The 26,657-nt window shown below is 39.1% G+C and overlaps 1 protein-coding gene across 1 annotated transcript in view; it reads left to right on the forward strand.

Moving 5' to 3' along the window:
• Positions 1 to 15,238, forward strand: part of LOC110919484 (DNA ligase 1-like) — a 31,195-nt gene extending 15,957 nt beyond the window's left edge. The window contains exon 3 of the mRNA XM_022163751.1: positions 15,096 to 15,238. Within this exon, the coding sequence (XP_022019443.1) occupies positions 15,096 to 15,238 (143 nt within the window). The remainder of the gene's footprint in view (positions 1 to 15,095) is intronic.
• The last annotated feature ends 11,419 nt before the right edge of the window (positions 15,239 to 26,657 follow it).

Here is a 26,657-nt window from a genome sequence, read left to right on the forward strand (position 1 = left end):
CAAACTTGTGATGAGGGTGACTAGACTTCCATCGGTTCCTTTTAATTAGATCGACAGGGGATCTTCTTAGTTAGGCCACCAAGGAGTCCTTACAGTTATATTATTACATGATATCCCTAGCCAGATTTTTGGATCAACCTGTTTATCTAGACCAGTCAAGGGGTCTAATTATGAAGTAGTACTTTATAATCCGAGGGACTTAACTATAACATAGAAGTCCATTGAGGATTTTAAGTAATACCCCTGGGTATCCTACTATGAATCTCTTGTACAAGGATATGTAAGATTCTACGAGGATTTGGATAGCATAATTTGGATCACACAACAACACATAAGGGAACACATAAACACAAAGTCACATAATTGTTTAACTTGATTATAATTTGTTATTAACTTGTTATTGATTGAATACGGATATGGAAACCAATCGACGGGTGTCAATGTTCACTGGAATCTATCTGAGAAGATAGAAAGATCTCCCAAAATTCGATTTTTGATTATAAGGAATCACCACATTCGAATTAAGGTATACAACAACTAAAGACTTACGGGAAATCCTTAGGTACCCTATTAAGGATTTATAGTGGTGCTTTGGGTATTCGTCATATGTTGTAACTTCCGCCTTGTACTTCGTTTCCTTTGAATAAACGGGTACTTAGGAATTTCGTGGAAGACGCAAGCGATCATAGAATGGGAGAATTTTGGGGGTAGTTTGTTCTTCAAGGAATACGGTTTCTTGATTGTCGGTATTGTAAGGGATATGTCGTTTATACATGCAACTACAGCAATACATTGCAATATAAATAAAAGATTTATTTATAAACAACGATAACAACGGTTTCTTGGACCTTGACAACAAAAGAAAATAATACATAAGACGTGATTATTTCTAAATGATGTTGTCTTCTAGTCAGTCAGATGCTCATCCCTGTGCTGGATTTGCATTAGCAAGCTTTGGGCAATTTCTTCGGAAATGACCCATCTCGCCACAATTGAAACAAGAGCCTGGTAGAAAATGACCTTGAGCAGGATTGTTGCCAGCTTGGTTTGGCGCAGCTGCAGCTGGGCAGACTCTTGCTAGGTGGCCTATAAGCCCACAAGTTTGGCATTTGCGGCACTGTACATTGGCGTGATGATGGAGGCTACATTGGTTGCACAAGGGTGCAGTTCCGTTGTATGGTTTTCTAGCAGGGAGTTGAGCTGGTTGGTTGGGGACGGCTTGACCATTGTGAGCGACCATGGCGAAGTTCTGAGAAGCCTTTCGCTTCTTTGACTTTTTAGAGGATTCAGTCTGTTCATCCATGGTCTTTGATTCCTCGATTGGGTTCGATTCCCCTACTGGTTTCTTGTCACCTTTTCGAAAAAGTTTACCTTTCCTGATCTTTGATTCAGTCAAGGTTGCAGATAGCTCAATGGCCTGTCTAACTGTAGTAGTGTTGCTACCAGTCACAATGTCTTGTATTGAGTCAGGGAGGCCATCAATGTACTTTTCGATTGCTTTATCCAAAGGTGTAACCATATCCGGGCATAACAAACTTAACTCCTCATAACGATCCGTGTAGGCTCGATGCTCACCGCTAACTTGCTTAAGATCGTCGAACTCCGTTTCCAAGGCCCTGATCTCGTGACGAGGACAGAATTCCTTCATCATCAGAACTCGAAGCTCTTGCCATGTTTGAGCCAGTGCCACATCGGCACCCCTGTCTCTCATCACACCATTCCACCATGTCAAAGCTCGTTTCTCAAAGACACTAGATGCGAATTCTACCTTTCGCTCGCTTGGACATTGAACATGTCTGAAGGTGTTCTCTAAACTCTCGAACCATTGTAGAAGTGCAGTCGCTCCTTGAGACCCAGAAAACTTTGATGGCTTAGCTGAGTTGAACGTCTTGAAGTTGCAGAGGGCATGATTGTTGTTGTTGGCTTGGTTCCATTGAGCAAAGAGGTTTGGGAATTGAGCAGCCATTTGCTGTGCAATGATCTCTGCCAGTTCGGCAGTTGCTATCTGGTTTTCGCGTCGAGGAGGCATTCTAAATGAGAGACAAGAAAGAAAACAAATGAAATGGCATTGGGTAAGAATAGGATGTTACAATTACCGACCATAATCATGGTTGATGGTCATTTTTCTGAACCACGAAGCAAACAAACAACACTAAGGCTGAATCAAAGCAAATAGATCCTCATAGTGTATCACGAAGACATGCTCGCCTATAAGTGGACACTCACCCCAAGAGTTCCCTGGTAAGAGTGACTGGTCCGATTATGTGGATTTGTACGAACACTCTAACCTTAGACAGAAAACCTGTAGGATCGGTTTGTCGACCGTTCGATTGCGTAACGTTCGTTTCACGTGCGGAATCCGTGAACGAACGTGACCGAACACACGATAGCGTACATTTAACGTGATTCCATTGATAACTTGACAAGATCGATACACGAATCACGGATTTACAGCTTTCTCTCTCTACTTTCTCTCTCTAGAAAGTCTTCTCTCTAAATCTCTAACTCAAAGTCTTCCAAGCATCTTCCAAAGTCTAACTAAAAATATGACATAACTCTTATTTATATGGTCAAGGCAACTTAGTAAAAGTTCACACTAATTACAAGTTTGCCACCTTGCCATTTCTAACTAAATATGACAATATGCACTTGATTTCTTCTCGGCTTTTCACTATGACTCGGATTGACGAAGGCGATAGACAAAATATGCATCAACAATCTCCCCCTTGGATATTGCCGTAGTCAATCTCGTAGTGAAAACTCATAACGACTTGTCTTTCTCTCTCTCTCTAAGACTCGAACAAAGATGTAGTCGACAGACATCTGCACTAACAGACTCCCCCTTGAATGTTGACGGAATCTTCAGTGAGAGTCTTCAACAAGACATTCTCGGATATAGTTCGGTCTTCTTCAAGAATTCTGCCTGGATCTAACTTTCTTTGGCTATAACCTTCATCAGACTCCCCCTATCACTCTGCTAGGATAGTTGTCTGGGATTTTGTTACCACCATCGAAATTATCTCCTGGCTTTCTCTGTTTAAGCTCTCCTCTGGTTCTGATGTGTCTCCTGGCTATTCGTAGCAACAGGATCAGAAACCTGCAAAACTCAACCATACTATTACAAAACAGAATAATTGTGATTCAATTTAATGAATCAACTTAATCATGTGATACCGTTTTCAATTAACCACTGCTTCACAAATTTGAAACATTTCAATTACTGATTCAACCTACTGAATCATTTTAAACATTTCAAATGTCTTAACCAACCTGTATGTTCATCAAGTTTAGCCTTTGAGATTTCAAAAATCAGCTCTTCACCATCAGTTGTCGAAAATATTTTTGGATTTTTGAAAATATGAAACATAAATGCAAAAACAGAAATTTAAATGCAGAAAATGAAATATGTACAAACATATTTTTGTGAGTTTGTGCAAGAGGATCATATCAGTTTTTGAGACATAACACAAGCACCGTTAAGCTTTTAATCGTTTTAAGTTCTAAACGATTCACGTAGATTGACGATATAGTTGTCCTCTTAAATTTTCATACAATTTTCAATCTATTCAGGATACTATTTAGGTATTTTATGAACTTAGTTCAATTCATGTGTCCCACCTCTTGAATATACTCCCGTATCCAGAATCCCAATATTCAGTCTTACAGGTATGAACACTACAATGATGTCTGTACATAAATTAGGGGAAAGATGCGAGAACTGAGGGATCTCAGGTCAGAACTTCCATTCAGCAGAGAGATATCAGCTTCGACTTAGCAGTGTGTCCCCTTTAGAGGATCTTTTCAGCTACAACAGATGATTATCAATTTTATTGTCTAATCAGCTGAGGGCTTTATGCTATATTTCAAGCATTTTGCGGAAAGTATTAGCCAAGGACTAGGTCAGAACTACCGTTCAGCAGAAGTCCCGGAATAATACCCCAGACATCATAGAGTATAAACACCTAGTATATCAGAATACGAGACCTTTCAAACGAGATTTCAGGGGTTACCTATATATCCAAGTAGTGTTCCCCACGAATTTCACAAGTTTGAAATTTTAGGTTTATATCCCGAATAAATCTACTAAATGTACAAAAACCTATCGTCACATCATCAGTGAGACTGTTTATCACATTTGGCATTACATTTCTTTAGCATGCTGTGATAGTCCACTGATTTACTATCATTTCCTCTTTTTCACAACAAAACTCATTTTTAAATTTTTAATGTTTTTGACATTTTCAAATTTTCTAATTTTTTTAAAAATTTTTCTCCCCCTAAAATCAAAATATGTTTCAATTTTGATTTTCTGGGAAAATTTGAAACAAACTGTACAAACTTGACAACCTGATGAGAATCACTTCAATTCTCTATCCACCTGGCATAAACAATCAGAACTCCCCCTCACAACAAACTATTTTCCCATTGTGATTTCAAAACACTTAAGTTTGTTTTAATCAAAATGGCTTTTCCGGAAAACTTAGTTTGTTTACCAAACAGTTTAGGTACGGGGTTACTTCATCATCTGGTTTTCTACACAAAAGTAGGAAAATCCAAGTACAAGTTAATGTCCTTGATTTACCATATGCAGTCCAGAATCCTCTGTACCACTTGTAAAACATTCACAAACACAACCAAACCTCTTTACCGTTTGCATGATTGACGTTACCGAATAAAATTCAAGAAAGATGCCGATTCATGATCCACGATACCATCTTGGGATCTCCGGCAATTCCTGCACAAACCTTCAAACACAGATTTAAAAAGATGCCGATTCATGCTCCACTCTTACAAACCTGGGAGCTCCGGCAAGTCAGGTTTTTCTATTTGAAAAGTTTCACCCAAGCCTGACCAGCCTTGGGTGATTTTGAATTCTTATTCAACAATGGTGGAAAATTTTTCTCATCCATTGTTAAACTAGAATTCTCGACCTTTACCTCAACACATGGCTCCTCTGGTTTTACCATACCAGAATCATTGCCTGAATGTGGCTTGTCTGACTTTAATGAGTCAGATTCATCGCCGACATGTGGCTCCTTTGTTTCCGAAGAAACAGATTCATCGCCAGGAAGTGAAAACTTCACTTTCTTCTTCTTCTTATCCTCTTTAGTCCTCAGATTTGTATCTGATGAATTCAACTTGCTTGACTTTGCAGTTGAGGGAGTTGATTCATCAGCACTCTTCTTTGATCTGTCGGATGAACCCGAGGACAAAATTTTCTCGAGATATTCTCTCGCTTTCTTTCTCTTCTTTCTCAGTCGGTCTTTCTGCCCTTGAGAAAGCTTCACTTTTGTTTCTTGAACTTTAGTTTCTTTGACCTTCTGTTCTCTGACGTTTTGGCCCGAAACTTTCAATTCTTTGGGCTTGACAACGACTGGTATCTTCTTTGCCATTTTCTGAGAATTAGCCCTCAATCTGTCATGCGATCTTTTTGGGCAATCTCTGGCAATGTGACCTTTGATATTGCAATTGTAGCACCTCCTGGTCTCATAACTCCAATATTGGCAGTTAACAGCAATATGCCCCTGATATCCGCAGCTGTAGCACACCCTGTTATCATACCAGTTACCACCTTTTTCACACCAAATGCTTAGATCATAGCATTGTCTGGCATTGTGATATTCCTTCCTCAAATGTGCTGGTTTTGACGCTTTTGCACTGTGGTTTGTTCTGCACACAATAAATTTTGAATTTTCATTTTCAATTTTTTGTAATTTTTTCTTTTGATTGGATGATCGTACTGATGAGTTTTGTCTTTCATTTTTAAAGTTTTGATTCTGTTTTACAATCTTCTTCACAGGTTTTTGCTTAGAGCATTCACCTTTTTCAGTTGATTGCAGAACAGTTTTCTGAAATTTTTCTTTCAACTTTAAAAACAATTTTTGTTTTTCTTTCTTAACATTTTCATCATCAGACTCTGTCACAGACTCATCTGCTGAATAAAAATTCTCAGTTTCCTCATCAGTTTTATCATCACAATCTTTGACTTTGACTTTGTCAAAGTTCGTAGCCTTTTCACTCATCGGAACTGAATTGATCGGTTTTGGACAAGGAATATTCAACTTGTCAGATTTAGTCGCAAAACTAATCAATTTCTTCTCAAGTTTATCTATCTTGGTCCTGGAATTCTTAGCTTCTTCCTCAAGCTGAGATATTCTCTCAAGATGAAACTTGATGGAATTGTCATTCTCAACCTTCAAACTTTCAAGAACAGACTTTTCATTTATCAAAATTTTGATCTGTTCCTGAAATTTTGATTCATTGGCTTTTAGATTCTTGTTTTCAAGCTTTATCCAGAAATCCTCATCTTCTGACGATTTCTTTTTGCTTTCAAGCTCTTTCACTAACTCTTTGATTCTCTTTTGAGCGCTTTCACCTTCTTTTTCAAGTTCGACAATCTTCTGAAGATGGGAATTTATCATCTTTTGTTTTTCAATGTTGTTTTTACTAAACACATTTTTCCCATCTTCAAGAATTTTCACTTGCCCCTCAAATTCTTGATATTTCAAAGTCAAACTGTTAAAATCAATCAACAGTTTGTCATTTTCTGCTTTTAACTTCTCACAATCTTTTTCCAGAGAAAGAATCTGGTTTTCAGCAACGTGCTTCTCGTCTTTCAACTTTTTGACTTCAAATGCCAAACATTCTATGTCTCTCACAAGTTTGTCATTGTCAGTCTTAAAGTTATCACATGTTGAGCACATTGTTTCATTCTTCACCGATTCTTCAGCTTTTGAAGTTTCTTCTTCCTTTGCTATCAATGTACCTGCACAAAACAATTTAACGAAATCAAAAGGATTTCCATTATTATCAATATAACAACCTCGTTTGAAATCGTATTTCAGCACATGTTTTGCCCTGATACATTTAGTAACCCTTTTGTGCATCTCTTCAATCACATCTGAACTTAGATCTAGCACATTATATTCCAAAACCTTGATCAAATCTTTCTTTTTCTTTCTGGTTTCAAGTTCATGAGTTTGAAGTTTGCTGATGAATTGATTTAGAGGTAGTTTTGAAAAATTTGAGTTCTCCCTTAAATTCTTCAAACATTTACTCCATTCAATCGGTAATGCATCTGCAAATTTCTCCAATTTTTCAGCATTTGACGGGTATATCTCATGATCTTTCATATAACTCAATAAAACACTATATCTGTCTTTAAGATCATCCAACGTTTCGTCTTTCAGACACACGAAATATTTGAAACTTTTTGCCCAACCATCTTTGCTCACTTTTCTATAACCCTCATCTAGAAATCCGTGATGCCAATCATTAAATCTTTCGAAATAATAGTTCTCCTGTTCATCAAACACCATTTCCATTTTTTCGCAAAAACAAATCCGACACGTGTGCCCTCCTTGAAATCAACCTTTTTAAAATGGGCGGCAACACATACAAATTGGTTGTTTTGGTTAGTGAGGCGGTTCAACAGTTGCACATGGGCTTATATTGAATAATGTGGGCGGTGGGCTTGTGTCTTTAACACTATTGGCCACAACTTTGAATGGGGGCGGCAGGTAAGTGGATTGGGCGGTAGGCTTTAACACGTGATTTAATGACTTTTGATAGGGCCAATAAGTGTAAGTGGGTTGGGCGGCACAACAATCTGATTGGGTTTTGAAGTATCCTTGTTACGCAGCCGACAATAACCTGCAACTTCAGAACATCACATGAAAGTGATGACTAAAAAGCGATCCTCATTCCTTTTGAGCGGACCAGACTGACATTAAGAGCGGTTCCCAAACTGTCACAATAAGCGGTTCACAATGTTGTTTACGAGCGGACCAGACTTGTATCTTTGAGCGATCCAGATATTTCTTGGAGCGAACCAGAAAGTTATGACACAAAAGCGATTCAGACTATACTTTCGAGCGATCCACGATGTTCGTAAAAGCGAACCAGACCTGAAATGTGACGCAAATTCGAACAGAAAACTCGCAATAACTCCTAAACGGCTCGGAATTTCGAGCTGAAAATTGGTAGGGTTGTAGATCGGGTCTAAACGCACATCATATCCAAAAATCAGACGAAACGGACCGTATTTACCTGTTCAATTTAACGTTTTTCAGAAAAGAACGAGTAGAATAAGAAAAATCGACGAAATTGGATCTGAATCTGCTTTGAAACGGCTGAAATCAGTACGAAAACAACGTGTTTGATCAAGCAATCGAGCTCCTAGCTCTGATACCACTTGTAGGATCGGTTTGTCGACCGTTCGATTGCGTAACGTTCGTTTCACGTGCGGAATCCGTGAACGAACGTGACCGAACACACGATAGCGTACATTTAACGTGATTCCATTGATAACTTGACAAGATCGATACACGAATCACGGATTTACAGCTTTCTCTCTCTACTTTCTCTCTCTAGAAAGTCTTCTCTCTAAATCTCTAACTCAAAGTCTTCCAAGCATCTTCCAAAGTCTAACTAAAAATATGACATAACTCCTATTTATATGGTCAAGGCAACTTAGTAAAAGTTCACACTAATTACAAGTTTTCCACCTTGCCATTTCTAACTAAATATGACAATATGCACTTGATTTCTTCTCGGCTTTTCACTATGACTCGGATTGACGAAGGCGATAGACAAAATATGCATCAACAAAACCCAGGGTACAGGGATTCACTCTTCCAGTTTGCACGTGTTCACACTATTTAGGACCCAAAACTTTGACGAGAGTTTTGAAAGTTCAAAGGGGTTCAAAACCTTATAACGGAGGGTTCAAAACCTAGTAATCAATCATCCTAGAACAGATGATTAGTTTTCAAAGCGGTTTTGAAATTTATGTTCTTGTTGTGGTCGTCACCTAAGGATAGGTGACCGTATTGTTTTATGACTAAACGCAAGTAAACTCGCGTTAGGGTCCTAGGAAGGTTATAGACTAGGTCAAAGTATTACTAATAACCTAATTCCCTATAACCATTGGTTCTGATACCAACTTTTCTGTCACACCCCGACCACGTGGAACATACAAAACGTGGCGGAAACGTCGGGGAATGTTGTAACAGAATTAATTGTTTCAAATCCATGGCAATTGAAGTTTCGTTTTATTAATCAAACATGAAAGTTTACATTGTTTTATACAAGAACCAGAAAGTACATAACATAATTTAACTAGTTCTTGTCTCGTTTTAAGTCACTAAGGCACAGGTCCGCCTAAGTATGTCTTGATAAGTCCTATGCATCATCTCCGGAAAACACATGTGAAAATAGGTACGTCAGCATAAAAATGTCTGTGAGATACATTGGTTTTGTGAAAACGGAATTCATGACTTATGTTTGAGAAAATGTTTAGTCATGAACCTTGTAATTTGCTTTGTCATGTAAATCATTTGAAAAACGATAAGATCAGATGATATGTATAAATAAGAGAACAGTGTATGCTTAAACGGGTAACCATGTAAAATGAGTTTGTATAAGATATGTCGTTTGTAAAACAATGTCTCGTGAAAAGTGTGTTATTTGTATAAAATGTCATAAGTCTCAAATTGAAATGATTCAAATAACGCTCTGATATGTAATACCATACAAAAACTTATATATAGGAAGTACCAGCGGCGTATCCACCATGCTTGTATCATATTACACACGCCTTGTTACTTAATCACTTACTCAAACCAAACCATCAAGATGAAATGTTTAACAATTGTGGAAGTGTTTATGTATAGTCAAATGTCTATTGTCAAATGTAAATCATGTCAACGGATACAACTGGTTTACACGGTTGAATGGTTACAAACGGTTCATATAGTCGAAGGGTTAAGACGATTCATATAGTCAAATGGTTACAACGGTTCAAAATGTAGTATAATGTGTTCATATGCTGGATGAGCATATGCAACAGAAATGCAATGTAAAACAATGTACTAAGTACGCACACAATGGGCATACATAGCATGTAATGTAAAGCAATGTACTAAGTACGCACACAATGGGCATACATAGCATGTAATGTAAAGCAATGTACTAAGTACGCACACAATGGGCATACATAGCATGTAATGTAAGGCAATGTACTAAGTACGCACACAATGGCCTAAGTACGCACACAATGGCCATACATAGCATGAAATGTATTGTAAAGAGATGTACTAAGTATGCACACAATGGACATACATAGCATAGACACAATGAAATCATGTACTATATATGTACTATCGAACATAGCAAGTATATGATATGAAAACCGGAAAGCATGAAAGTAACAAGTAGGCGCATGCGTTTCACCCCAAAACAGTTTGGAAAACAGTAAAAGAGGGGTTCAATGTACTCACCTGAGATTGCTTTGAAGTTCTTGTATAATAACCAAACAATGCTAGAGATCATGGAATATCAAACGGCACCTAATAGGTAGCTACATTAATATACCGGACCAAAATCGGAAGGATCGGATAGTATGCGGGTTCGTAAACCAAAAGAGTATGGAGACTCGTGTAATATGGTTTAACAAAGCCTACATACTAAAATGAAACCTAACCTAAGTGCTTGCGACCCATTACGACCCGTTTAGGTAGCTTATGCTACCTTACGCGTCGTTCGCGTAGCACGCGTCTGGAACGCCTAACATCGTGACCACAAGGTATAACCTCGGAAGGTTATAGCTATGGTCACCTAATGTGTTTGGTCGGATCCTAATGATCGACCAAATGGGTCGGGTTCGAAAGTATAAGCGATGGTTTAGATCGCTTACCTTACGACCCTATATATGCACTAAACTAAAAGTGACGAGCTAAGCATGTTAGAACATGCTTAACTAAGTTTAGAAAATAGGTTTGGCATCAAAACAAACGGCTTTGATGCTCACGAGTAGTTTGGTTACAAAATATGCAAGAATGCACATTTTGGCCGAAACTACGTCTCGTCACTGACCCTAGATAACGTGGTGATCAGTAGGTATAGTCGCCATGGACTATAACCATCGTGATCACGCTCACGTTATGAAGTTCCAAGAACTTCGTGTTGACCATAGGCTGGTCAACGCAGAAAGTCAACAAAACGTTGACTTTCGGACTCGAAAAGCGAATAAAAGAACGAAAGAATACTTACGGAGGGTCCCCGAATGCTAATCTAGATCAAAGAGCTCAGGTATGAAGCAATGGCATCAACTTAGAGCATTTTGATCAGATTTTTGTGGGTTTTACATCAAAGGGGGGGGTATTTATAGGAAAGGTAGAGCCGTTAGGATCGTTTCTTGAATATCGTGCCACGATCCAAGCCGTACACTTGTCACAAAGTTGCGGTGGCTTAATGTGACCCTTGGCTCCTGATTTGGTGAAAGGGCATTGCCCTTTGGGTTGTTTGAAAGGCCAAGTTGTGCAAGAAAGACAAAATTCTGTTACTGAAGGGGCCATGCGGCCCGCATCAGGATTGGACAAAACTCAGGCGGGCCGCCTGGGCCTGTCTGATCTGCACATACTTTCAGAAATGGCAGTTTTAGTCCCTGTTGCGTATTTAAGCCATTTCCGACACTTCTAAGGCCCGTAAAGCCAACTTTAAGGCCCTAAAATGATGCCTAAACATTGTGGACATGAAACATGTTAAAAAATATGTCGGATGTTGGTTCGTTTGGCCGTACGAATGCGATGTTCGGTTAATTACGACGGAATGCGCATAAGCGAGAAAAACGATCCAAAATGCGTGACGAAAGGATTTTTCTCATGCCAAACACTAAGGCATAACATAAGGATGCTTACATAAATTTTTGGACGTCCATATGTATTCAGAACGTAAGTTATGCGCGAAAGTGCAAACTTGTGCACTTTTTGACACTTTTAGTCCCTGAATGATCCAAAAGTTTGTTTTAGCATACCAAACCCCTCAAAGCCTATTTCTAAGCTATGTAAAGGATATTTAGGGTATGTTTAACTTATGGACATGTTCCGAAATGTTCGTTACAGTTCAAATTGGCATACTTTCGCAGTTTGTCAAGTTTAGTCCCTGTAAGCGAATTAACTTGTTTTTGCCATACCAAAGCCTTCAAAACTTATTTCTAAGTTATGTAAAGGTTATTTAAGGTATGTTAAGTATATGTTGATGTTCCGGAGTATTTGTCGCATTAAACTGAGTACGTTTATGCACCAGTTTGCGTATAATTCTCCAGAAAGCGTTCGAGAGTTTGAAATTGAACAAGAATTGATATGTGTGAAAGATACACATATTTATACAAGATCCCAAGTATGAAATACAATATTTCATCGGCTTGGTATTTGTTTGATGGTCGCGGTGACACAGGTGTCACAATAAACACAATCATGAACTTGTCGAGATATGGCTTACACACTCTGTTCATCAAATCCATATAAACAGCTGGCGCGTTTGTCAACCCAAACGGCATAACTAGGAACTCGTAATGTCCATAGCGAGTCCTAAAGGCGGTCTTCGGGATACTTTCCTCTTGTATCCTCAGTTGATGGTAACCTGATCGCAAATCGATCTTCGAGTAGTAGCTTGAACCTTGCAACTGGTCAAATAGATCATCGATCCTTGGCAGAGGATACCTATTCTTGATAGTCAACTTGTTCAACTTCCGGTAGTCAATGCACATACGAAAACTACCGTCTTTCTTCTTGACAAACAGAACTGGAGCTCCCCAAGGTGAGAAGCTTGGTCTGATGAATCCTTTGTCTAGCAACTCTTGGAGTTGTGTCGACAATTCCTGCATCTCAGACGGTGCAAGTCTATAGGGTGCCTTGGCTACAGGCGCGGCGCCTGGAACCAAATCAATGTGGAACTCCACTTGCCTTTGAGGTGGCAATCCTGGCAAGTCTTCTGGAAAGACTTCAGGATATTCCCTCACGACAGGGATGTCTTCGATCTTTGGCTCAGCAGCTTTCTTATCCATGATGTGTGCCAGAAAGGCAGCACATCCCTTCTGTAGACACTTTCGGGATTTTAGGCAGCTGATGATTCTTAGAGGTGTATCGCGCTTTTCTCCATGAACTACTATCGTTTCTCCATCTTCAGTTGGGATGCGTATGATCTTTTCGCGACAAATAATCTCAGCCTTGTTGTTCGATAACCAATCCAACCCTACTACCACATCGAAGCTTCCCAACTTGACTGGTAGTAGATCCAAAGTAAACTCACACTCTCCCAACTCGATTACACAACCTCTGACAACTTCATTGGCTTCAACCAGCTTTCCATTAGCCAGTTCATTTGAGTACGGGATATCTAATTTACTAGCGGCTAACCCAAGCATATTCTTAAATTCTAATGACACGAAGCTATAATCGGAACCAGTATCAAACAAAACGGATGCAAAGCGTTGGTTTATAGGGAACGTACCAGTAACAACATTGGGATCCTGTCGCGCTTCCCTCGCCTCAATGTTAAACACTCTTCCGCGGGCTTGATTCAATCCTGGGCAGTCCCTCATAAAGTGCCCAATGTCACCACAGTTAAAACAGCCCAGTCTTTGCCCATTACCACCTCCGTTCCCAGCTTGAGTGTTGTTTTGATTTCGATTCACATTACCAGCTTGATTTGCATTGTTCCCTCGATTTCCATTGCCTCCATTATTCCCTTGTGCACGATTTCCATTACCACCACGGTTATTGTTCCTATTACCAAAACCTCCTTGGCCTCCCCGGCCTGCACTAGCCCAGCAATTATCCTTCAAGTGGCCAACTTTTCTAGAAGCTTCACATACTTTTGGCCCACACCGGCCAGAATGATGACGTTGGCAGGAGTTACACTTGGGTAGTGAACCCATATAACCTTTTCCTTTCTTCCCAGCACCGGTTGCAGCTTGGACCGGTGTGCTTGATTCTCCTTTCTTGGCAACACTGCTTGTGCCCTGCTTGAAGTTGGAGAATTTCCTTTTGTTCTCGCCAGATGACTCTACGTGAGTCTCTTTCTTTTTCTGCTCAACATTTGAAAACTTATTTAAGCGGACGGCTTCCTCAGTAAGAGCCACGCTCAGATCAATTGTCTCTATGATTGTCGCCGGCTTGGAAGTAGTGACCATACTCATGATCTGTGGAGCTAAACCCCAAATAAAGCGCTCGATTCGCTTGAATTCCGGTGTAACCATATAAGGTACCACATGAGACAAGTCATGGAATCTCTGAACATACTCCACGATTTTGGGACCTTCCATTTTCAAGTGCCAGAATTCCGTTTCCAGCTTCTGAATCTCCGCACGTGAACAGTACTTTCTTCGCATAAGGTCTTTCAGCTCATTCCATGTCATCACATAAGCTGCGGCTTCACCAAGAGTTTGCACTTGTAAGTTCCACCAGGATAGGGCTCCGTCCAAAATTAGCCTAGAAATGTAGGTAACTTGTTGGTCTGGAGCGCACTTGCTCATTCTGAGAACAGACTCAGTCTTTTCGGCCCATCTGACAAATGCAACAGCACCTCCGGTGCCGTCGAAGTTTACGGGCTTGCAGTCAAGGAACTGTTTGTAAGTGCACCCATGAGGTGGGTTGTTATTGCCATTGTTCGAATTACCTCCACTGGTTCCTCCTTGTGAGGCTGCATACTGTGCAATGGCGGCAGCAATGATTCCTTGAAGTTCAGCCTCGTTGGCAGGCATACGCGTCTGGCATCTTGGAGGCATCTTCTAAAAGATGTGTTCATGTAGGTCAGGCCATAATAAGTAAATGTATGATACGTATTCTATTCATCAACACATAACATCTCATGTTATAAATAAACCAAACACATAACATCTCATGTTATAAAATATACACAACCAATCCAACACCACGTATAATGAGAATACTGCGATTGCGCTGTCATAAATCAAGACCACAATGTAAGGTTTACAAGTTCACAACTATATCGTACATCATCAATGACTATGGGCTACATCGCCCTAGTCCAAACTATCAAATCAGTGTCAACAACAACCAAAATACAAAACATCAAAAATCATAATCATCCTAAATGCGGTCTCCAAAAAGGCTGTGTAGTCTGCATAATCGCGGTCCTCTCATCAAAAGTTTACCTGCGTTGTACAAAAAGGCCTAAGCTGATGGCGGTGCAGGAGGGGGAAAACGAGAAAAGAGTAAACGTCGCATATGAAGCCAATCCTCCTCCATAGCGCGATGAGAGTGCATTAAGTATGCTATCTGCTGCTCAAGAGTCCAAAAGCGAGTGGCAGAGTCGGGTGAAAGTGGATGCGGAGGGTGTGATACTGCAGGTGGAGTCTGGCACTGGCACGGGAGTTGCTGAGCTCTCTCCAGCTCCTGTACGCGACGGGTCAGTGCCTCCTGCTGTATCATGAAAGATGTGAGAATATCCTCCGTAGAATACCCCATGTGATATGGGTGATACGGATCAGATGGTGGCATAATGGGGGGTCGTAGTCCAAAGGAACGGCTCACCAGATGGAGCGAAGGATGGTACAGTAAATGGTGCAACAGTGGGAACAACAGTAGGATGAGAAATCTGAGGCACAAACTGATCTCCTCCTGTCATGAAAGGTGTATGACCAAAAGGCTGACGAGATGAACCCTCCCCAGGACGTGGTGGAGGTATGTCCTGAAGAAATGTAACAGGTAAGTCAGTGCGGTGAACATCTGTGATATGTGTGGGAAGCAAGGGAACATCATTGGGAGCTGAAACAGGGGCTGAAACGGGTGCCACAGGATCCTCCAAGGGCTGGTCTAAATGAATGAACTCAATATCATGGTCTGGATCAAAACCAGGTGGAAAAACAGGATCTGAATCATCATCAACATCATGATCGAACTCAAAACTGTGCGCAGGAACCAGTGCAGCTGATGACGCCATGTCCGGGTCGGCGTCATGTGAACGGTGCTCCACTCCCTGGGTGTGCGAAGGTGCAGATGCCACAGACTCAAAGGAGTCTGGAACAGGTGAATGTATGGGAGCCTCTTCTGCAGGAGTGTCAGCAAGAAGTAGGATATCACCGGCAGCAATATGGGCCTCGCCCTCAAGGTCATCCTCCTCGAACAAATTGACGTCGTCGTCAGAAACAATATCGAGGGGCATATCAATAACCGGATAAGCAGCAAGGGGCACAGGAGCAAGGATCACCGCGAGTGGCAAATCCCCAGCGATATGGCCATCCGCAGGCTCAACTACGACATCAGGCAGCGCAAAGGGCTGGAAGTCGTCATCGTCTGTGCTGGTAGTATCGGATGTGTACACCTCGTGCTCCGATGAAACTATGTCGTCTGAAACTATAACCATGGGATCTGTACTGTCTGACTCTCTCGTATCTGATGAAGGCATGATGTCTGTAACACAAACACACATATGCACAAACAATCAATCATATAATCAAATAAGCATGTTAGTCACCGATAAGCAAGCAAGCATTTCTTCCTAGTCCCACTAGACTAACCTCCCAGCCTCTCAGACTGAACCTCCTAGTCTCCCAGACTACCTTCCCAGCCTCTCAGACTGAACATCCTAGTCTCCCAGACTACCCTCCCAGCCTCTCAGACTGAACATCCTAGTCTCCCAGACTACCCTCCCAGCCTCTCAGACTGAACATCCTAGTCTCCCAGACTACCCTCCCAGTCTCTCAGATTGACTCCCTGGCCTCTCAGACCAGAACCTTCCCAATCTCTCAGATTGGCCCCTCAGTCTACATGACTGAACCATAAATTTTTAAGAAAATAATTGCTCAACTTTTGTTTGTAAAAATATTTTGTATCCGGGATCTGGACGTAATGTATGTAGTGTAAAAATGTTTTCCTGAGAGCCCTAGTGATCATAGTCTAGACTCGAGAAGTGTTAGTGCAGATGTCTGTCGACTACATCTTTGTTCGAGTCTTAGAGAGAGAGAGAGAAAGACAAGTCGTTATGAGTTTTCACTACGAGATTGACTACGGCAATATCCAAGGGGGAGATTGTTGATGCATATTTTGTCTATCGCCTTCGTCAATCCGAGTCGTAGTGAAAAGCCGGAAGGAATCAAGTGCATATTGTCATATTTAGTTAGAAATGGCAAGGTGGCAAACTTGTAATTAGTGTGAACTTTCACTAAGTTACCTTGACCATATAAATAGGAGATATGTCATGCTTTTAGTTAGATTTTAGAGAGTTCTTGAAAGAGTTTAGGAGAAGACTTGGAGAGAAAGACTTTCTAGAGAGAGAAAGTAGAGAGAGAAAGTTGTATATTTGTGATTCTTGTACCGTACACGTCAAATTCTAGCAATGGAATCACATTAGTAGTACGTTATCGTGTGTTCGGTCACGTTCGTTCACGGATTCCGCACGTGAAACGTTCGTTACGCAATCGAACGGTCGCAAAACCGGTCCTACAAGTGGTATCAGAGCTAGGAGCTCGATTGCTTGATCAAACACGTTGTTTTCGTACTGATTTCAGCAGATTTGAGCCGATTCAGATCTGATTTCTCCTATTTCTTCACTTTCTACTCGTTTTTTCTGAAAAACGTCAAATTGAACAGGTAAATTCGGTCCATTTCGTCTGATTTTTGAATATGATGTGCGTTTAGACCCGATCTACAACCCTACCAAATTTCAGCTCGAAATTCCGAGCCGTTTAGGAGTAATCGCGATTTTTCTGTTCGAATTTGCGTAATCTTTCAGCTTGGAACCGCTTTTGTGAACCGCCTATACGAACATCTGGAACCGCTCTTAATTTCAGCTTGGAACCGCTCGAAATTATTTCATGTGAACCGCTCGAAAATTGTGTTGTGGATCGCTCATAGAGTTTTCTGAACCGCTCATATGACAAAAATAGTATTCTGGATCGCTTTTAAGAATGATGTGAACCGCTCATATGTTTAAGATTAGACAGAGTTGGGAACCGCTCCAAGTGTCAGCTGGATCGCGCTTTTGTCATCTTCTTCACGCAGACAGGTTGTTGACAGGGTGTTGGGGTTGTTCACTGTTGTGATACATTGCTAAGCATTAAACACACTGCCCAACCCACTTACACTTGTTGACCCATGTGACATACTTAAAATCCACCGCCATTGAAATCAGTGAATTGAACCGCCCAATGTTTGTTTTGATTTAAGTGAAACACACCGCCCCATTATCCAATTGCATTTTTCTAAGCCCAAGTGTCAGCCCAAGTGCACCGTCCTTTTTAATTTGTTTACATCATTTGTGCCCAATCCAGTTCATTGAACCGCCCAACCCCGTTTGAAAACATATTCCACCGTTGGTTTGGGCCAATCAGTTTCTGTTAACCGTTTTTAGAATCAACCAATACCAATTTTCATTTGCCGCCCACTAGTATATTGCATCCACTATACCCATTTGACCATTAATACACATCACCGCCCAAAGTAACCAATATTAACCAATCACCAAAACTCAATTAAAATTTGAACACGTGTCGAGTTTGTTTTTTGCGAAAAAATGGCAATGGTATTTGATGAACAAGAAAACCTTATGCTAGAGGATTTTAACAATTGGTATATGCGAACGATGGATACCGGTTATAGAAACGTGAGTACAGACACTTGGACTAAAAGTTTTGAATTGTTCATATGTCAAAAGGAGGAAACGTTGAAAGAGATAGAAAACCGGTTTAAAATTTTAACAGATATTATGTGGAATAGGGGTATTAAGTTGTCAAATGAGGAATATCTTTCAAAATTGACAACTGCATTACCTGCTAAGTGGAATGAGTTTATTGTTGAGTTAAAACAGAAGGATTTCTTCCCCAAGCTTTCTCCGCATCAATTCTTTAATGAAATTAGATCAGAGTGGTATAAGGAAGTAAAGAAAAAGAGGGAATTTTTGTCTGAGATGGAAAAGAATTTACATAGATTGGAGCTGGATGAACTCATTGAAGTCGATCGAAGAGTTTGTGATTTTATTGCAACAAAGAGTTCTCTGAAATATGATATTAAAAGGAAATGTTATATTGATGATAATCTAAATCCTTTTAATGTTGTTAAACTCATTTGTGCAGGGATCGACAGGATGGAAACAAAGGATGCTTCAAAAATTGAAGAATCTGTAGAGTTTGGATCTTCAAGCTCAGCATCAGCATGTTCAAAATGTGACAACTTGAAGACCGATAATGACAAACTTGTCAAAGATGCAGAAAGTTTGGCATTGGAGATCAAGAAGTTGAGAGATTTGAAGCAAGCTGATGATAAACAGATTCTTATGGTTCAGGAAGATTGCAAAAATCTAAAGGCTGAAAATGACAAACTGTTTAGTAATTTGAACAGTTTGACATTTGAAAACAAGAAATTGAAAGAAACGGAAAAGGTTTTTGAAGAGAAAATTAAGAATTTTGAAATTGAAAAAGTAAAAGGTGTAAAAGAATTTCAAAATCAACTGAAAATTCTTGAAGATGGGAGAAATGTTTTTAGCCAAAACAACATTGAAAAGCAAAAACTGATCAATTCACATCTTCAGAAAATTATAAATTTGGAGAAAGAATGTGAAGGTGCTAAAAAGAAAATCAAAGAGCTTGAAAAAGAGTTTGAAAGCAAAAAGAAATCGTCAGAAGATGAGGATTTCTGGATTAAGCTTGAAAACAAGAATTTGAAAGCGAATGAATCAAAATTTCAGGAACAGATAAAAGTTCTGATAAATGAAAAATCTGTTCTTGAAAATTTGAAGAATGAAAATGAAAATTCCATCAAGTCTCATCTTGAGAGAATATCTCAGCTTGAGGAAGAAGCTAAGAATTCCAGGACCAAGATAGATAAACTTGAGAAGAAATTGATCAGTTTTGCGACTAAATCTGACAAGTTGAATATTCCTTGTCCAAAACCGATCAATTCAGTTCCGATGAGTGAAAAGGCTACAAACGTTGACAAAGTCAAAGTCAAAGATTGTGATGATAAAACTGATGAGGAAAATGAGAAATTTTATTCAGCAGATGAGTCTGTGACAGAGTCTGATGATGAAAATGTTAAGAAAGAAAAACAAAAATTGTTTTTAAAGTTGAAAGAAAAATTTCAGAAAACTGTTCTACAATCAACTGAAAAAGGTGAATGCTCTAAGCAAAAACCTGTGAAGAAGATTGTAAAACAGAATTAAAACTTTAAAAATGAAAGAAAAAACTCATCAGTACGATCATCCAATCAAAAGAAAAAATTACAAAAAATTGAAAATGAAAATTCAAAATTTGTTGTGAGCAGAACAAACCACAGTGCAAAAGCGTCAAAACCAGCACATTTGAGGAAGGAATATCACCAAGCCAGACAATGCTATGATCTGAGCTTTTGGTGTGAAAAAGGTGGTAACTGGTATGATAACAGGGTGTGCTACAGCTGCGGATATCAGGGGCATATTGCTGTTAACTGCCAATACTGGAGTTATGAGACCAGGAGGTGCTACAATTGCAATATCAAAGGTCACATTGCCAGAGATTGCCCAAAGAGAACGCATGAAAGATTGAGGGTCAATTTTCAGAAAATGGCAAAGAAGAAATCAGTCGTTGTCAAGCCCAGAGAATTGAAAGCTTCGGGCCAAAATGTCAAAGAACAGAAGGTCAAAGAATCTAAAGTTCAAGAAACAAAAGTGAAGCTGTCTCAAGGGCAGAAAGACCGACTGAGGAAAAAGAGAAAGAAAGCGAGAGAATATCTCGAAAAGATTTTGTTCTCGAGTTCACCCGACAGATCGAAGAAGAGTGCTGATGAATAAACTCCCTCAATTGCAAAGTCAAGCAAGTTGAATTCATCAGATGCAAATCTGAGGACAAAAGAGGATAAGAAAAAGGAGAAAGTGAAATTTTCACTTCCTGGCGATGAATCTGTTTCTTCGAAAACAAAGGAGCCACATGTCGGCGATGAATCTGACTCATTAAAGTCAGACAAGCCACATTCAGGCAATGATTCTGGTATGGTAAAACCAGAAGAGCCATGTGTTGAAGTAAAGGTCGAGAATTCTAGCTTAACAATGGATGAGAAAAACTTTCCACCATTGTTGAACAAGAATTCAAAATCACCCAAGGCTGGTCAGGCTTGGGTGAAACTATTCAAATAGAAAAACCTGACTTGCCGGAGCTCCCAGGTTTGTAAGAGTGGAGCATGAATCGGCATCTTTTTAAATCTGTGTTTGAAGATTTTGCAGGAATTGCCGGAGATCCCAAGATGGTATCGTGGATCATGAATCGGCATCTTTCTTGAATTTTATTCGGTAACGTCAATCATGCAAACGGTAAAGAGGTTTGGTTGTGTTTGTGAATGTTTTACAAGTGGTACAGAGGATTCTGAATTGCAAATGGTAAATCAAGGACATTAATTTGTACTTGGATTTTCCTACTTTTGTGTAGAAAACAAGATGATGAAGTAACCCCGAGTTTATGAAATGTCACACAAAACTAATTTTTCCGGAAAAACCATTTTGATTAAAACAAACTTAAGTGTTTTGAAATCATAATGGGAAAATAGTTTGTTGTGAGGGGGAGTTCCGATTGTTTATGCCAGGTGGATAGAGAATTGAAGTGATTCTCATCAGGTTGTCAAGTTTGTACAGTTTGTTTCAAATTTTCCCAGAAAATCAAAATTGAAACATATTTTGATTTTAGGGGGAGAAAAATTTTAAAAAAAATTAGAAAATTTGAAAATGTCAAAAACATTAAAAATTTAAAAATGAGTTTTGTTGTGAAAAAGAGGAAATGATTGTAAATCAGTGGACTATCACAGCATGCTAAAGAAATGTAATGTAAAATGTGATAAACGGTCTCACTGATGATGTGACGATAGGTTTTTGTACATTTAGTAGATTTATTCGGGATATAAACCTAAAATTTCAAACTTGTGAAATTCGTGGGGAACACTACTTGGATATATAGGTAACCCCTGAAATCTCGTTTGAAAGGTCTCGTATTCTGATATACTAGGTGTTTATACTCTATGATGTCTGGGGTATTATTCCGGGACTTCTGCTGAACGGTAGTTCTGACCTAGTCCTTGGCTAATACTTTCCACAAAATGCTTGAAATATAGCATAAAGCCCTCAGTTGATTAGACAATAAAATTGATAATCATCTGTTGTAGCTGAAAAGATCCTCTAAAGGGGACACACTGCTAAGTCGAAGCCGATATCTCTCTGCTGAACGGAAGTTCTGACCTGAGATCCCTCAGTTCTCGCATCCTGTAAGACTGAATATTGGGATTCTAGATACGGGAGTATATTCAAGAGGTGGGACACATGAATTGAACTAAGTTCATAAAAAACCTAAATAGTATCCTGAATAGATTGAAAATTGTATGAAAATTTAAGAGGACAACTATATCGTCAATCTACGTGAATCCTTTAGAACTTAAAACGATTAAAAGCTTAACGGTGCTTGTGTTATGTCTCAAAAACTGATATGATCCTCTTGCACAAACTCACAAAAATATGTTTGTTTTGCATTTAAATTTCTGTCTTTGCATTTATGTTTCATATTTTCAAAAATCCAAAAAGATTTTCGACAACTGATGGTGAAGAGCTGATTTTCGAAATCTCAAAGGCTAAACTTGATGAACAGACAGGTTGGTTAAGTCGTTTGAAATGTTTAAAATGATTCAGTAGACTGAATCAGTAATTGAAATGTTTCAAATTTGTGAAGCAGTGGTTTATTGAAAACAGTATCACATAATTAAGTTGATTCATTAAGTTGAATCACAATTAATTATTCTGTTTTGTGATAGAGTGGTTAAGTTTTGCAGGTTTCTGATCCTGCTGCTACAGATAGCCAGGAGATATATCAGAACCAGAGATGATGAGCTGAACAGAGAGAAGCCAGGAGATAATTTCGATGGTGGTAACAAAATCCCAGACAACTATCCTAGCAGAGTGATAGGGGGAGTATGATGAAAGTTATAGCCAAAGAAAGATAGATCCAGGCAGAATTCTTGAAGAAGACCGAACTATATCCGAGAATGTCTTGTTGAAGACTCTCACTGAAGATTCCGTCAACATTCAAGGGGGAGTCTGTTAGTGCAGATGTCTGTCGACTACATCTTTGTTCGAGTCTTAGAGAGAGAGAGAAAGACAAGTCATTATGAGTTTTCACTACGAGATTGACTACGGCAATATCCAAGGGGGAGATTGTTGATGCATATTTTGTCTATCGCCTTCGTCAATCCGAGTCGTAGTGAAAAGCCGGAAGGAATCAAGTGCATATTGTCATATTTAGTTAGAAATGGCAAGGTGGCAAACTTGTAATTAGTGTGAACTTTCACTAAGTTACCTTGACCATATAAATAGGAGATATGTCATGTTTTTAGTTAGATTTTAGAGAGTTCTTGAAAGAGTTTAGGAGAAGACTTGGAGAGAAAGACTTTCTAGAGAGAGAAAGTAGAGAGAGAAAGTTGTATATTTGTGATTCTTGTACCGTACACGTCAAATTCTAGCAATGGAATCACATTAGTAGTACGTTATCGTGTGTTCGGTCACGTTCGTTCACGGATTCCGCACGTGAAACGTTCGTTACGCAATTGAACGGTCGCAAAACCGGTCCTACAAGAAGGAATCCTAGTTCGCTATGATCAATGCTCTGATACCAAGCTGTCACACCCTGGCTTTGCGGAAGCGTGGGTTTATTTGGTGTGACTTCTTAATACCATAGCTTGATCACAACAAAGCTATATGCAAATAAAACCATGATGTTCATCCATTGTGTTAGTGCATTAATGTCTATCGCCTTCGTCAATCCGAGTCGTAGCGAGAAACCGAAGAAATCGAGTCTTATTGTAATATTTAGATAGAATTAGCAAGGTGGCATTTTGGTAATTAATGAGAAATCTCATTAATTCCAAGGCCCAAATAGGAGCTTTAGGTTTAAAGTTCAAGACTTTTTGCTCATTTGTGATTTTTGGAGATTCAAGTCTAGAGAGAGAAAACTCTCTCCACGTGATTCTTGTATCTTACACATCATATTCTTCAATAAAATCACGGTTCTAGTACGTTATTGTGTGTTCGGTCACGCACTTTCACGGATTCCGCACGTCGAACGTTCGTTACGCAATCGAACGGTATCAAAACCGGTCCTACAAGTGGTATCAGAGCTAGGAGCTCGATTGCTTTGATCAAACACATTGATTCGTACCAGATTTCAGCGTTTTCAGATCCTAATTTCATTTATTTCTTCATTTTTTCACTTTTATCACGTTTTTACTGAAATTCGTCAAATTGAACGGGATTTTACAGTCCGAATCGGCTGAATTTTTGATATATTGTGCGAAAACACCTGATCTATAACCCTACCAAGTTTCAGATCCAAACTCCTAGCCGTTTAGGAGAAATCGAAGATTTTCGGACTGATTTCGCGTCAAAATTGCAGGTTTCGCTTTTGTGGTAGAGGAGGTTCGCTCATAGGGTTTGCTTATTGTGACATTTTAAGTGGTTCGCTTTTGTGGTTCGCTCATAAGAACATTTTGTGGTTCGCTCATAAGAACATTTCGTGGTTCGCTCTTAAGTACATTCAGTGGTTCGCTCATAGTGACATTAAGAGGTCCGCTCATTGTGCAGGTCCGCTCATAGGTGTAACATTAGGTTCGCTCATTTGGTCTGTGACAGGTATCGCTGTTGTGTGATGAATTAGTTGTCGGCCATTTAAATTTGTGATCAAGTATAATGGTCCAATAACATTGAAGTGCATTTAATACATTGTCGGCCACAATCAAGTGAAGGCCCAATCACAAAATCTGATTTGAGTTGTCGGAAATTGGTTCTGGCATCACATTAAATTTGTCGGCTATATCACATGTATATTAAAGGCCCATGTGACCGAGATATTGATATATTGGTTGTTGAAGACTTTGCGGCCCAATCAGATGTTTGTTTCACTTGAAGTGTCGGTTTAGTGGGTGTTTGATTTGCCGCCCACTAGTTGAAGGTCCAATAAAAGTGTGTTGAATTAAAAGGTGTCGGCTCATGTAACTTCATTAGTTTACGGTCCAATCACAAAGTATAAACTAAAGTGACTGTGAGTTGGTTACATGATGTTGTCGGCCCAATCATAGTTGTTGTGTTTTAAAGCGGCCCAATCATAATTATTGTGATTTAACGTGAATCAAAGTCGGTGATAAATTGGTTTGTCTAAATTGAAAGGTCCAATCAAAGAGTGTTGAAAGATAATTTTGTCGGACATACTGTTTGCTTGAGACGTTAAATAATTTTCGGTCACTGTTTGAAGTCCATATTACACGGCCGAATACATTTGTTGATATCAAGACTACATGTGACTGTCGACCATGTTACAAGTATTGTGAAGTCTAATTACATTGTGTTGGGTATTAGAGTGTATCAGCCATTGTGATTCATATCTGTTCAATTAAGACATTAAAGTCAATTCGTGAAATCACATAAAATCTGTTATAGATCCATTCAGAAATAATTCGGCTCAAATCATTCTAAAGCCCAATTGATAGGCCCAACCAGACTTTCAACAGAAATATAGTTCAAGTATTTGTATCAGCGGGCTCAGTACATTGTTGTTGACAGGCCATGTGTGTGAACTGAACAGAGAATATTGATCAAGCCCATTCATTTAGAGATTTCATCCGAACAACATTTATCGGCAAATCTTTGACACGAGTCTTAGATTGGTTTCATCAACACATTGTTACATACTCAATCTGTTTTGAATTGATCGTTTATTTGTTTGTTTGTAGGTAATCCGAGGTGATTTGTGACACACCCCGACCACGTAAAACAACAAAACGTGGCGGAATCGTCGGGGAGTGTTGTAACAGAATCATTGTTTCATAACACATGGAAAAATTGAAATGTTGTTTTATTGATTTAAAAGAGTTACAATGTCTTAACAATAAAGAAACATAACAAAATTAACTAGTCTTGCATCTTTTAATGTCACTAAGGCCTCGTCCAATCCTATGTGAGCATGCATCAGTATCATCATCAAACATCATCAACTATTGTACCTGAAACACATGTGAAAGTACGTCAGCATAAAAATGCCGGCGAGTACATAGGTTTTATGAAAAATAGGATTCATGACTTAGGTTTAAGAAAATGTTTAACAAAAACTTGTCATAAATCCAGTTTAAGTATTTGCTTTTATAAGACGTTTGAAAATCGATGATAGATATGTATAGTTAAAAAGAATGATGTAAGGTTAAATGAATATCCAAGTAAAAATGAGCTTGTATAAAACAAACTGTTTTGTAAAACAATGTCTTGTGAAAAATATGTTATTTATGTAAAAATGTATAAATCCAAATGAATGATTTAAATAACGCTATGCCATGTAATATAATACAAGCACTTATATATAGGAAGTACCAGCGACGTATCCACCATGCTTGTATCACATTACACACGTCTCGTTACCCAAATCACTTACCCACATAAACCACCAATGTAAATTGCCCATGTCTAAACCGTTGTCAAATGTCAATCAAGTAACGTGTAAACAAAATGTCATGTATGGCAAGTGAAGTATGTAATAACCAAACCATAGGTAAGAATGCACAAACAATGTACTAAGTATGCGACGGATGGACATACATAGCATGATACAAAGTATAAGATGTCTTGTAAAACGATGTACTAAGTATGCACACAATGGGCATACTTAGCATGTGATGTGAAATGTACTAAGTATGATGAACATACATAGCATGTGATGTAAAATGTACTAAGTATGATGAACATACATAGTATGAAATGTTATGTAAAACGATGTACTAAGTATGCACACAATGGGCATACATAGCTAAAACATAATAAAATCATGTACTAATAGTGTACTAGTGAACATAGCAAGTATATGATAT

The sequence above is a fragment of the Helianthus annuus genome, chromosome 16 (genome assembly GCF_002127325.2).
Source record: "Helianthus annuus cultivar XRQ/B chromosome 16, HanXRQr2.0-SUNRISE, whole genome shotgun sequence".
NCBI lineage: Eukaryota > Viridiplantae > Streptophyta > Magnoliopsida > Asterales > Asteraceae > Helianthus > Helianthus annuus.